Here is a 14,817-nt window from a genome sequence, read left to right as displayed (position 1 = left end):
AGCGCTCTTTTACTCATCAGGTGCTGTATTTTTGGAAGGTTTCCCTTATTTTTAACAATCTCCAAAAATCTTTTACGAGGGATTCTTTCACCCCCTAGTCTAAACCGCATCACCAGTTTTCCTTACGAACGTCACCTATGGCCGAAGTGTACATTCGCCGCATTTCTTGTGTATTCCCTTTTTTTGACAAACATACTCCCCAACGATATGCAAATATTTCCCATTTATGGAACGTTTTTCTTCGACTTTTTCACGCATCACCAGTTTTCCTTACGAACGTCACCTATGGCCGAAGTGTACATTCGCCGCATTTCTTGTGTATTCCCTTTTTTTGACATACATAGTCCCCAACGATATGCAAATATTTCCCATTTATGGAACGTTTTTCTTCGATTTCTTCACGAGAGGAAAAATGGGATTTTCACCAGCCTTGTTATACTTTGATTTTAAACAGCTCTACCGTCTCTTGTGCGTGCATCCTCTTTCTGGCCGGGTTCCTTCTTCAAACGGGCCGCGATCGACCGAAAAATGCCCTCTCTTTCAAAGTAAGAGTAGCTGACGTCAGAAATTTTGGCTTTCAGTCCACCGCGGTCCGAGAAATTCAGAAATGAATTCCCAGGTTTTTCGGCACCAGAAAAAGTCGGGTATAAAACCATATACATTCAATACTTTCGGATCAGAGGAGGCACACGCTGAGTCGGCTTGATGAGATTTTCAAAGACTTCAGATGAAGGAGGGGTCAGAGTAGCCAGCGCTGGGAGATGTGTCCATCCCCCAGCCTGACCAGTTCACATCCCTACTTATCCCCAACAGTTGAGCTAGTTTTATTAACAAAGGGTCATGTGACTGAGGTACAAACTTAAGGTGGGAAGAGGTGAACAAAGAAATGGGCGTGTCTTGGTATATGACGCGCCCCTAACCGATAGGTGTCATGATGTAACTTTCCAGTAGGCTCTGCAAAATACTATCCTAGTGACTATACTGAATAAAAGTATAAAGAATAGATTCTATACTCCACAGTAATGTCAATTTCATTCATTCATCTTCCATACTACACATCCTAGTTGCGGAGGTTGCTGGAGTCTATCCCACCAGACTTCAAGCAAAAGGCTGACAACACCAGTCAGCCGTAGGGCACAAACAACCATTTGCACTCCCAATCATACCAGCACCATTGGGAATTGAGGCCACGCCTGCCTGCAAGTCAGCCGGGTGTCCCACTGCACCCACAGAGATCTGGGATTGATTGCTGTAGGTTTGTGGAAACCTACTACAGCTTTACCTAAGGTAGTGTGGCCGAGCGGTCTAAGGTGCTGGATTAAGGCTCCAGTCTCTCAAGAGGCGTGGGTTCAAATCCCACCACTGCCAATATTCTGTTTTAAAAGGAAATGCCTCTTCCCTGACATTTAAACAAAAATGTCAAAACCACTGGTGAGAGAGCAGAGTCCCGCGTTCATAAATAGGAGCCTTGTGGATTCCCATCACTGTCTTTGTTAACATCCACAAAATTCATTCGTTCTGTTTTGAAGCCATCATGGAAGACAGTCAATCGTTGGAAGAAATTCAGCAAACATTTTTTCAGAAAAAAAACACCAAAAGAAAATTTGGAAAAACATACTCTTTTGTGTAAAATTAGAAAATTGCATAAAATAGACAAAATAAACAAAAATGGGCCGAAATAGCGTTTGTCGGGGAATATTTTAACCACTGAGTTTCTTTCTCTGCCAAAAAAGAGAAAAGCGGCTTTTTACTTGCCAGAGAAAGTACAAGCTTACTCCTTGTTGTTGCCTTCTGCCCACATTGTGAGTTTTGCCATGACTGTTACATAACTCTCTCACAAACCAATCAAAGTTATGACCGTGAACTGGCCGCGTGACAATGTGTTGGTTTGGTAAGGGTCCCTCCACTCCATTGAGTAGTAAATCCTTATTATTGCTCTACTTGGTCGGGTGAAGTCGCATGTGGGCCTTTGTTAAGAGTTTCATCACAATGTCATCGCGTATGAATTTGTTTCCCTGCAGAGCACATGTGTCAAAGTGGCGGCCCGGGGGGCAAATTTAGCCCACCACATCAATTTGTGTGGCCTGGGAAAGTCAATCATGAGTGCCGACTTTCTGATTAATGATCAAATTCAAATGAAGAGTATAGATGCATATTAAATTTCCATAATAGATAACAATTTGACAAAACAAAGGCTCATCCAGGAGTTAGACTTGGGACCTCACGCACCTTAAGCAAGAAACATACACTAGACCAACGAGCTAGAGGTGCCCACACAATTAAACTTTTTTTTCAGATGGCGGATGTCACATGTCACCCGATAAATCAAGGGCTCGTCTGGGAGTTGAATCCAGGACCTCTCACACCCTCAGCTAGAACCATACCAATAGACCAGCGAGCCAGATGTACCCATTGAATGACACTTTTTTTTTCAGATGGCTAATGTCCCATATCACCCCACCAAAAATCACAGTTTGACAAAGCTGGAGCCCAACTGGCAGTTGGACCCAGGACCCATGGCAACATGAGCAAGATTCATACCACTAGACCAATGAGCCAGGGGCTTTCCTGCTATGACACTTTTTTTCTCAGGTGGCAAGTGTGACATATCAACCCCCATAATACATCACAATTCAACAAAGCACGGGCCCGTCCGGGAATTGGACCCGGGACCTCTCGCACCCAAAGCGAGAATCATACCACTAGACCAACGAGCCTCGCGTGCCTATTACTGGGAAAAAAAGTGTAATTGTATGGGCATCCTTGGCTCGTTGGTCTAGTGCAGGGGTGGCCAACCCGCGGCTCCCGAGCCGCATGCGGCTCTTTGCCCGGTTTCATGCGGCTCTTACGTCCATATCAAAGTTTGTATTTGTGTTTTTTTTTATTTGCGTGTGCGCTTCGCTTGAGTTCAATACGGTATTTTCGTCCAATGCGCATGTGCTTGGGATGAAAATACCTCAAAGTTTCCCAGTAGGAGCAAGGTCATTTGAGTCGACGTTTTTAACAGAGTGGGAGAGCTCCTGTGAACCAGAAGCGACAATGAACGGCGTCGCGCACACAAAATGTATCCCAAAGATCGAGCGTCGGCTGAAAAAGCCACACCCCCTGCGAGGTAGACCAAGGCGAGAGTGCTCAGCCGGGAGCAGCCAATAGGAGAGCGAGGTGTACACCCACGTGGTGGGCGCGCTAGTTAAAAGCCATTCATAATAAATGACAGCTCACAAGGAGCGAATGTTGCGCAAAAATAGGCTCTGATTTTATGACAGAAGTCCCACTAAGTAACAAGCATAGTAAAAGTAAAACGCTATTGTAAATTATTATATTTTTGTTTGTGGACTTGGTTGAACTGAGAGTTTGTCTGTGTGAGACAGTGCACACAATGTTCATTGTTGATAATGACTGGCCTGTGCTGTTAGTACTGTAGGAGTCAATTTATGTCATTACTATGCTGGTGTGTGACATTTACAATAAATCTGGCTGAGCAAAGGTATGTGTGATGTGGCTCTTTGCGGTAACACAGTAAAAAATGTGGCTCTTTGCGGTAACACAGCCAAAAATGTGGCTCTTGGTCTCTGACTGGTTGGCCACCCCTGGTCTAGTGGTATTATTCTCTCTTTAAGTGTGAGAGGTCCCGGGTCCAACTCCCAGATGACCTCTTATTGTGACAAATTGTGATCTATGATGGGGTGATATGGGAGATTAGCCATGTTACGACTCCCCTTGATGGTAAGATATACCAGGGAGTCGCAACTACCACAACAGAAGGGTTCAGTCAAGGATGAGTCAGACAAATACTGCAAGTAGCCTTCAGTGATAATTTATTTACAACAAAGTCTACCAAAACCTGGACTACAGGATAACATAGGGGAAGCAAAAGATATTAAAGTGGCACCCTCAAACACGGTAAAACCACCCTCCCAGACAGATGTTCAAATGAACACCCACAAAATACAGGAAATAAGGCCGAAGGGTGCCACTGTCAGAACTGATGTAATCAAAGTCTAGACAGGGGAATAAACTACGTGTATAAATGCAACAAACTATATGCATACCCCGGGGTGTCTCAACTTATCTCAAGTTCCCCCTATACACCCCAAAATCTTTGTCAACATAAATACTAAATAAGGACTAAACAAGGAGTAACGTACTCACAATATCAGGTGAAGCTGGGGCATTCAAACTTTACTCAACACTAAACAATGTGCTTTCTAAAGAAAAAAATGACTCCACTGCTTCAGCATTTACAATCACAGGCAGTCCATTGAGTCAAAGTTAAGAATCAAGAATGAACTGACAAATAAAAGGGTTTAAATAAGGACAAGAAGTGAATCTTGATTGGAGATAGGATGATAGGGAAGTAGTCACAGCTGTTTTGGCCTGGGCAGGGCTTTGTCACAGGGGTGCAGTGACAGCTCCATGTACCTGCAGATGAAAAGAAACCACCCACCCTATTACACAGTGTGTGTCCAGCCTGACAGCCGTAACACCTCCCCCCTCAAGAGTCAACCTGTTGACGAAATTGAACCACCAAACTGCCTCAATCAACCAATACAAGCCTGATACAACTCTCCTCCTAAACCCGAGACAGGGCATCAGCCATAACATTTTCTGAGCCTCTTATGTGATGAATACTCAAATTATAATTTTGAAAGACAAGCGCCCAGCGCATCAACCGCTGATTGTGGTTAAACATTTTATCCAGATTGTACACCTCGATTGGAGTTGAAGTAGATCCTGCATAAAAATCAAATAACAAAGCAAGGGCTCATCCGGGAATTGGACCCGGGACCCGGGAATTGTCATGTGCCTCTGTATGTCTGCTTGGATTCGTCTGATTGATAAAATTTGTGAGTCAGCTTGTCATTGCACAATTGGGAGGAAGCAGAGTGGCGCAGCGGAAGCGTGCTGGGCCCATAACCCAGAGGTCAATGGTTCGAAACCATTCTCTGCTGCTGACAGTCGTTTCTTATTTACAGAAGCAAAAAAACCCACCTTCAACAGTTGCAGTTGCAGTGAAAAACTGATCTTGACATTCATTAATTCTTGAGTGTTGGAATCGAATAAAAACAAGATTTTTTGATTTATTGAATTTACATTTGTGATGGCCCGGTGGTGCGGGTGGCCTCACACCTCTGGGGGTCTGGGTTCAAGAACAGGTCGGTCCACCTGTGTGGAGCTAGGATGTTCTCCAAAAGCCTGCGTGGGTTTCCTCCGGGTACTCCGGTCTCCTCCTACATTCCAATAACTCGCATGTTAGGCTGATTCTACTAAGTGTCATTAGCTGCCATTGACAGGGAGGGATATTCAAATTATTTTGACTGCAAACCCTCCAGTCAAATTGGATTGGATGCCTATCCTCAATTGGAGTGAAATAGGATTACTTGCTCTGGCAGATAATGAGTTAAGATAGTAGGTAACAAAATGATCCATAAGGGTCAGGCTAAAATGCTCTGACACATTTGTAGGTTTAAAAAATGTAAATAAAGTCAAGAAACATGTTGGGGTCATTCCGGGATGCTATTATATATGTGTGCATTTAATCATTTTTGTATGAAATTTTCTTCAATTTGTCTGAAGAGAACTGAGGATCGAAAAAAGTCACGAGTCCCCGTTCCAAGGACTGTTTGCTGGACCTTTACACAAGGAATGCTGGCCTAGAAGATGCTGATGCAGCAAGATCGCTATCCAAGCAACCTTCGTGATTACTCGCATATTGTCTTGCTTGTGCGATCAATTATGGGGCTTGATATGTCACATTTACCAGCTGAGCAAAAAGTGTCACTGTAGGTAAGGCCCTGGCTCATTGCTTTAGTGGTATAAGGTTGCCATGGGTCCCGGGTCCAACTCCCAGACGGGCTCCTGTTTTGTGATTTTTGGTGGGGTGATATGGGACATTAGCCATCTGTGAAAAAGGTTTAATTGTGTGGGCACCTCTGATGAGCCTTTGTTTTGTCAAAATGTTATCTACTATGGAAATTTAATTTAATTTGAATTTGATCCTTAAACAGAAAGTCGGCACTCATGATTGACTTTCCCGGGCCACACAAATTGATGTGGTGGGCCAGATTTGCCCCCTGGGCTGCCACTTTGACACGTGCTCTGCAGGGAAACAAATTCATACGCGATAACATTGTGATGAAACTCTTAACAAAGGCCCACATGCGACTTCACCCGACCAAGTAGAGCAATAATAAGGATTTACTACTCAATGGAGTGGAGGGACCCTTACCAAACCAACACATTGTCACACGGCCAGTTCACGGTCATAACTTTGAATGGTTTGTGAGAGTTATGTGACAGTCGTGGCACAATTTGCCATTTGGACAACATAATGTGAGCAGAAGGCAACTTCCCCTGGCAAGTAAAAAGCGGCTTTTCTCTTTTTTGGCAGTTTTGTCCCAGAGAAAGAAACTCAGTGGTTAAAATATGCCCCGACAAACGCTATTTCGGCCCATTTTTGTTTATTTTGTCTATTTTTTGCAATTATTTTATTTTTACACAAAAGAGTATGTTTTTCCAAGTTTTCTTTTAGGGATTTTTTTCTCAAAAAATGTTTGCTGAATTTCTTCCAACGATTGACTGTCATCCATGATGGCTTCGACACAGAACGAATGTATTTTGTGGATGTTAACAAAGACAGTGATGGGAAACCACGAGGCTCCTATTTATGAACCCGGGACTCGGCTCCCTCACCAGTGGTTATGACATTTTAGTTTAAATGTCAGGTAAGAGCCATTTCCATTTAAAACAGAATATTGGCAGTGGTGGGTTTGAACCCACACCTCCTGAGAGACTGGAGCCTTAATCCAGCGCCTTAAACCGCTCGGCCACACTACCTTAGGTAAGGTAGATGAAGGGTTTTACAAACCTATAGCAATCAATCCCAGATCTCAGAGGGTGCAGTGAGACACCCGGCTGACTTGCAGGCAGGCGTGGCCTCAATTCCCAATGGTGCCGGTATGATTGGGAGTGCAAATGTTTTTTTGTGCCCTACGGCTGACTGGTGTTGTTTGCCTTTCGCTTGAAGTGTGGTGGGATAGACTCCAGCAACCCCCGCAACTAGGATGTGTAGTATGGAAGATGAATGAATGAAATTGACATTACTGTGGAGTATAGAATGTATTCTTTGTACTTTTATTCAGTATAGTCACTGGGATAGAATTTTGCAGAGCCTAGTGGAAAGTTCCATCAAGACACCTATGGGTTAGGGGCGCGTCATTGTTGGGTCTGAAGTTACAGATCCCCATGTTGGGTCTGAAGTTACAGATCCCCATACTTACCAACCATGCACAAAGGAAAAACGAGGCATGAGACTGTTATATTTTAAAGCAACCGCGCGGCTGGGGAAGGTTGAAGGCGCGTGTCCATTGTGGACAGGCGCTCGGCTCTGCTGACCTACTCCTCTCTCCAAGTCCCAAGTCGCGCTTTTTAATAAGTTTCAGCACTGATGTCATGAAAAAGGTACAACAGTCACTGAGACATGTTAAAGACATCATTATGATTATTGACAGGTTGTTCGTTGTCATAGGGAATTTAGATGTCACGAATCCTTGCATATAATCTTTCAATCCACGTCACGGTTAAATGTCATAGGGACCTTCAATCAATATTACAATCATGAGTGTCACCACCATCATAGGTGTCACTAAGTGTCACTGTTTGGCTGCGGATTTGTCATAGAGCCAATAGGAAATATGTATGTCCTTTGAAATGCACTTGTTAATGTTTTATGCAACTTTACAGTCATATACCAAGACACACCCATTTCTTTGTTCACCTCTTCCCACTTTAAGTTTGTACCTAGGTCACATGACCCTTTGTTAATAAAACTAGCTCAACTGTTGGGGGTAGTAGCTAGGGATCCGAACTGGTCAGGCTCGGGGATGGACACATCTCCCAGCGCTGGCTACTCTGACCCCTCCTTCATCTGAAGTCTTTGAAAATCTCATCAAGCCGACTCTCCGTGTGCTACCTTTGATCCGAAGTTATTGAATGTATATGGTTTTAAACCTGACATCATTACAGTAAAAGTTGGTTGAAGACAACAACTAATCACTGTGATTATTTCTCGCTGTGTTTCAGCAATATGAAAATGCAAGGCGCAATACTATTTGACCGGTTACCGGCTAAATAGCCCCTGGGACTATTCGACCGGTCACCGGCTAAGGAGCCACTGCCATATATATTAACAGGGGTTTTATACTCGTGGACTGCAACACATATCATTGATCCATTTACAAATAGAATGTTTGAATAAACCTTATGAATGATAATAACACACTTTTATTTCTGTTAAAAAAGAACACAACATATCGACAAAAATCAGCAATTCAGACACAATGTGTCTCCCATTAGTGATGCCCCCCTCCCCCGAAATTTCCAAATATAGATTGAATATTATACATACGTGACACATCTTATTTAGAACGGAAGGTTGGCATTACGGGAAACTGTCTTTCCCATCACGCACCCCTGACCGGAAATGCGAGGAGGGAACAAAGATGGCCGTATAGAGGGCGCTTACTCTGCGAATATTTGACTTTTTGCCCGTCTGATTTGTCGTTTAATTTCAGTCACTTAACTAAACTGAAGTATTTACGACGTGTCTAGCATTTAATAACTTTACGGATTCAACATCAGTAACCCATCTTAAAACTGTGCCGCCATGAAAACAAAAACATCCAAATTGCAGGAGGAACTTTTTTGACGTAATAGAGGACCTTACACGTCACCAGCACCCTGTTGATTGCAAATTAATGCAAGCAAAAGTTATTCTTCACAGACTAGAAGGTAGGTTCATGTTTGATGAGCATTTGCTCGGCATGTTTTATATTATCCGTGTCCAAATGTTATTAATTGATGTTGCAATTTGCAATATATGTGAGACTATTTAGGTATGTGTACATTTTATTATCTCCCAATTCCATTTTAAAAGCCTGCAGTTGGGAATACTACCCGCGAATTAAAACAATTTCCGTGTGTGAAGACTGTGACTGCGTCTATTGGTCCGAAAATTCATGAAACAAAATAAACCCCCACCCACTCAGCCAAACCCCAATTTACAAATTTCTCAAATTTAAAAAAAGAAACGCCTGTCTTCTTTGATATTGTATCATTTTAGCTCCACCCTCAAACATGCACAAACCCTGAATCACTAAATGAAACACAATATATGAAAATGCGCAAACATTTAAATCAATCAACATAATCTGAATTCACCACTATTTTGTTTTAAATTGTGTACTGGATGACTGGATCGAACCTAAAACGTGACTTTTCTTGTATACATTTTTGCAAAATAATCAACCATGCTGTGATAATAAACTTGTAAAAGTAAGAACAAATATTTCCCGTTTTTGACTACATGTCGGTATACGTATCTTTTTGTCTTTGCAGGTTTCAGGGAAAATCTTAGACCTGATGGGCAAGAGTTTGTTGGTCTTAAAGAGGAAGTTGAGCTCCCCCAAATCAAAGAGGAGGAGCCAGACTTCCCTCAACAACAAATGAGAGAAGAGTGACTTCCAATCAAGATGTAGGACGATGATGTCACCTGGTCAACCTGTGAGGTGTCGATGAGGCAAGGTGATCTTGGCAGAGCCAGGGGAGGGGCAGAACCTGCAAACACCTCCTCATGGCCCCGAATTAAAGAGGAGGAGCCAGAGTTCTCTCAACAAACAATGATAGATGAGCAACTTACAATCAAAAATGAGGAAGATTATGCCACCTGGTCACCTGGTGAGTCCGTGAAGTGGGATGATATGGGCGTGGCCAGCGTAGGGGTGGAGCTTCTGAGCGGCAGCTCAACAGACGGATGGCAAGCAGAAAGTTCAATTTCTCCTTTACCAGATAGTGACGACTTGCTTCACGACGATGTTAACGATGAAAGTTTTAAGGAAAATCCCAGAGGTGACAAAATCAGCAAATGCGTTCAGTGTGGTAAAACATTTGGAAAAAGGTCTAATTTGAAAAGAATTATGATGAGCCACATGGGTGAAACAACACTTTTTTGCTCCGTTTGCAGACAAAGATTCATCCCCAAAGTCAAATTAAAACGCTGCGCTGGTGATAAATCATTTTCCTGTTCATTCTGCGGTAAAGAATTTTCTCAAAAGAAACATTTACAAAGACATACGAGAACCCACACTGGAGAAAAACCATTTTCATGCTCATTTTGTGGTAAAACATTCACACACTAAGGGAGTTTAAAAGTACACGCAAGAACCCACACTGGTGAAAAAACATTTTCGTGCTCAGTTTGTGGTAAAACATTTACAGATAAGGGAATGTTAAAAACCCACATAAGAATCCACACTGGTGAAAAACCATTTTCGTGTTCAGTTTGTGGTAAAACTTTTACAGATAAGGGAACGTTAAAAGTACATACAAGAACCCACTCTGGTGAAAAACCATTTTCATGCCCGGTCTGTGGTCAAACCTTTTCTCAACGGCAACATTTAAAAACCCACACAACAACCCACACTGGTGAAAAACCCTTTTCGTGCCCACTTTGCGTTAAAGCTTTTTCTCATGAGCACGATTTAAAAAGACACACAAGAACCCAGACGGGTGACAAACCATTTTCGTGTTCAGTTTGTGGTCGAAAATTCACACGGAAGGGAAGCTTAAATAGTCACGCAAGAACACACACTGGTGAAAAAACATTTTCATGCTCAGATTGTGGACAAACATTCACACAGAAGGGAAACCTAAATCGTCACGCAAGAACCCACACTGGCGAAAACCATTTTCGTGCACAGTTTGTGGTCAAGCATTTACACAGAAGGGAAGCTTAATGAGGCACGCAAGAACCCACACTGGTGAAAAAACATTTACCTGCCCAGTTTGTGCTCAAGCATTCGCTTACAAGGAAAACTTAAAACAACATTTATGCACATGACAACCCACATTGGTGAAAAAACTTATTCCTGCGCAGTTGATGACACAAATGTGGGAAGTAGTGGCCAAAAAACAATTGCTTGCTTCATCAATTTCTGCATGAAAGGCAATTATATTCTTAATTTACATTTTTTCGTCTTAATTTTCAATTTTCTGTAATATAATTCCACACTATAAAATATCTTCAGTTAAAGACATTCTTAAGAAATTTTAAACACTTCATCTTGAAAATGAAATTAAACTATTGCGTGTTATGAATATTATAATTTATATATAGAATCTAGGATGTGTCTTCTTCTTGTAGAAATATGGTATAAAACACATTTAATTTTCTGTAAAAAAATGTATAATGTCTTTATACTTTTGTCCTTTTATAAAATGTAAACCGATTCACTGCAATACACATTATTTTGGTCGTTCCAATAAAGCTCTCTTTTGGGGAAAAATACTTTTTGGGTTTGATTTTAACAAAATGTTTAGTTTTAAATGTTGAAAGAATGGACAAACAAAGTAACTAGGACTAAATAACACAGACTTGGGTTAACGAGACGTTGAAAACAGTTGAGCGACGACATGCACAGGTGAAGGCAATGGACAATCACAAGAAAGAGAAAAGGCCAAGAAGAAATCTTTACAAAACAACACAAACCTAAAAAAAGATTTTACCAGATTTATATCCAGGTAAGTAATTCCATAAAACACAAACATGCCCTTCCTATTTTGCATAAATGAACATGCTTAGGTATGTAAATATATTCATAGTTATCAAGGTAGTATATTTATGATAAAACCAATGAGAAGCAATTTTGTGATGCATTCAAAATACTATACATTGCCTCCATAGTTTAGTCATATATGACTTTTTGCACGGCAACAAGCTCGTCAAATAAGAAACTAATTTAAATTAACTTGATTACGGTGCAGATGTGACATGCTAAAGTATTTAAATTATCAATGATTGCATGTGTGATGTACAACTAGTTTTGGATTGGAAGTTTATCAGTGTTCGATTATTGATGCCTTGATCCAAATAGCAAGAGTGACATGTTAAAGTCTGAATCGGTATTCGATTATTGATGTCTCGGTGCACATAGGTGGAGGCACGGGAGATTTTTAGTCATTACAGTAAAAATTGGATTGAAGACAACGACTAATCTCTGCGGGATTATTTCTCCCTGTGTTTCAAGTTATGAAAATGGAGGGTGCAACACAGACACACTCCAAAATAAATTGAATCTAACCTTACACTAAACTCAATACTAATTTTGTTTTACATTTTTATACCTTTCTTCTCCCAGCCGGAATGGCTCTGTTTGCCCCGCCTCCACCCTGACTTTCGGATACAACCTAAAGAGGGTTGTTTGCTTTTGTCTTCCCTTCAAAATATTCCGAAAATGATGCACACAAATGTCCTCACAATAGGATAACGCGCGGCCACTTGTCAACGAGTAGTATAAATGGTGGTCCGTGCATTTTCTCGTAGTGCCTTCAACGAATCAATCCAACCCTCAAAAACTATTTTATGGCTATAAAACCTCGACTGCAGCTACAGCTGCAACACATAAAAATAATCAAAAGATAAATGCATAATAATGGGCATAATCCATTTCCTGGAAGCATTTATTGATTAAATAAAAATACTGGAGCTTACAACTGGGCCAGTGGGATGATTTCCCCGGGAAAAGACAGCGATGGATGTCAATGGTGAAATGGCAAAAAATGCACTAAACTGGGGTAAAATCCACTTCCTAGCAGCATTCATTGATTAAATACAAACACTGGAGCTTTTCAGATATCAGAACTTGGCCCACAACTGAAATATTATTTAGTATTATAGCCATATTTTACTCACAAAAAATCCTTTTTCACTGTACACAATATCCATCCTCTTTTCTTTCTTCTTTTATATTGCCATCCAAGCTAATGCTGGAAGTCAAGCATGTCCTGTCTGGCATAGTCCGTCTTGAAAATGGCTTTGGATCATCACAACAATATATTTGCTTGTGCAGCCCGCTCCAAATACAGTTAGGTAGCTCTGGCTAATGACTAGCCTCATAGTTGGTGAAAGCGATGACGTATCCCTCCACCTGCAACAAGGCAATGACGTATCCCTACGCCCGCTATATTACATTGTGGTGTTGCCAACTCGAAATCTGATTGGTTAAAGCAACAGTCTTATCGACGCTTGTTTTAATGCAGCAGGGCCCGCAGAACTGATTGTGAAGGCTGTGAGGCAGATTTCTGACCCTGGCAACAAATAATGGCTCAAATGTGGTTGGTTGAATGCTTCAATATGAAAAAACACATCTAGAAGTAGTGCAACCAGGAAGAAAGGAAGCTAACAGACAATTTGGAATTATTTAATAAGTATTGATGGACAATGACATGATTCAGATATTTCTTAGGGTATCAGAGAAGGCCTTGAAGGCCCCGACGGCCCACCACTGCCGTACAAGTGTAATGAGATTTAATGCTTTCACCATGTAGTGCACAAATATCAACAACATACAGACAAAAAATAATCAACAAATAAGAACTAAGCTTCAGCCCAGTGATGCAAGTGGTTAGCACATCGACCTCACAGCTCTGGAGTCCTGGGTTCAAATCCAAGTCGGTCCAGCTGCGTGGAGTTTGCATGTTCTCCCTGGGCTTGCGTGGGGTTTCTCAGGGTACTCCGTTTTCCTCCCGCATTCCTAAAAAAGCATGCATGGTAGGCCGATTGGACACTAAATTAACCTAGGTATGAGTGTGTGCGTGAATGGTTGTCTCTTTGTGCCCTGCGATCATCTGTTCACTGATTCAGGGTGTCACCTGCCTCTGGCCTGAAGTCAGCTGAAATAAACTACAGCATAACCCTGGAGAGGATAGAGCCGTTCAGAAAATGGAAATTATGAATGTCATTTGTGCAATGTTTCACAGCATTTGAGAGGCTCACCTCGTATGAAGCCGTGCACTTGACTCAGCCGTTGCACTCCAAAAATCAGAGCTTTGTGGGATTTTTTTTCATTTTAGGTTCATAAAATTAAAACACATTTTTGATTCTTGACTTTTTTTTTTTTTTTAAACCTACAAATGTGTCAGGTCATTTTAGCCTGACCCTTATGGATCATTTTGTTTCTTGCTATCTTAACACATTATCTGCCAGAGCAAGTGATCCTATTTCCCTCCCATTGACGACGAGAGGCATCCAATCCAATTTGACTGGAGGGATTGCAGTCAAAATGGATTGGACATCTCTACCTGTCAATGGCAGCTAATGACGCTCACACTTAGTGGCAATTTAGAATGTCCAATCAGCCTAACATGCATGTTGTTGGAATGTGGGAGGAGACCCGATTACCTGGAGGAAACCCACGCAGGCCTGGGAAGAACATGCAAACTCCAAACGGGTGGACCGACCTTTTCTTGAACCCAGAACCCCAGAGCTGTGAGGCCACCCGCACCACCGGTCCCCCCCAAATGTCACTCAGTACATAAAAAAAATCTTGTTTTAACCCGATTCCAATACTCAGAAAATGACGCGATCGGGCCCGATTTCTAATAAATTCTGATACGATTTTCGATCGGTGGGCAATCCTTATGAAGAATGTGAAGTGAGTTATTAATTTACAGAATTAATAATTGTCAAGATCGGATTTTTGATCAGAAGAATATGAAGTGAGAAAAGGTAACTTTTGCTGAATTCCTAATTTGCAAGAACATTTTTTTCACAGCAACTGCAACACTTGAAAGTGAGGTATTTTGCTTCTGCATAAAAGGAAATAATTATAAGTAGCAGAGAATGGTTTCGATTCATTGACCTCTGGGTTATGGGCCCAGCACGCTTCCGCTGCGCCACTCTGCTTCTTCTCAATGGTGACATGACAAGCTGACTCACAAATCTAATCAGACTAATCCAAGCAGACATACAGAGGCACGTGA

General features: G+C 41.7%; 2 protein-coding genes and 4 non-coding genes across 6 annotated transcripts in view; 3 read left to right on the top strand and 3 right to left on the bottom strand.

Moving 5' to 3' along the window:
• LOC144213351 (uncharacterized) overlaps positions 1-14,817 on the bottom strand; it is a 231,123-nt gene that overhangs the window by 60,652 nt on the left and 155,654 nt on the right. The gene's annotated exons all lie outside the window — the stretch shown is intronic.
• Positions 1,287-1,368, top strand: trnal-aag (transfer RNA leucine (anticodon AAG)). The gene has a single exon. It is a non-coding gene; the product is annotated as a tRNA-Leu (tRNA).
• trnap-ugg (transfer RNA proline (anticodon UGG)) lies at positions 2,646-2,717 on the bottom strand. Its single transcript has one exon. It is a non-coding gene; the product is annotated as a tRNA-Pro (tRNA).
• Positions 4,881-4,952, top strand: trnam-cau (transfer RNA methionine (anticodon CAU)). Its single transcript has one exon. It is a non-coding gene; the product is annotated as a tRNA-Met (tRNA).
• trnal-aag (transfer RNA leucine (anticodon AAG)) lies at positions 6,757-6,837 on the bottom strand. The gene has a single exon. It is a non-coding gene; the product is annotated as a tRNA-Leu (tRNA).
• On the top strand, positions 9,759-10,978 carry LOC144213921 (uncharacterized). Its single transcript, XM_077742649.1, is given in 2 exon segments — positions 9,759-9,955; positions 10,022-10,978. Coding segments are annotated over 2 exon segments (969 nt in total). The 3' UTR covers positions 10,794-10,978.

Source organism: Stigmatopora nigra, chromosome 20 (genome assembly GCF_051989575.1).
Source record: "Stigmatopora nigra isolate UIUO_SnigA chromosome 20, RoL_Snig_1.1, whole genome shotgun sequence".
NCBI lineage: Eukaryota > Metazoa > Chordata > Actinopteri > Syngnathiformes > Syngnathidae > Stigmatopora > Stigmatopora nigra.
This window is presented reverse-complemented; position numbering and strand designations above follow the sequence as displayed.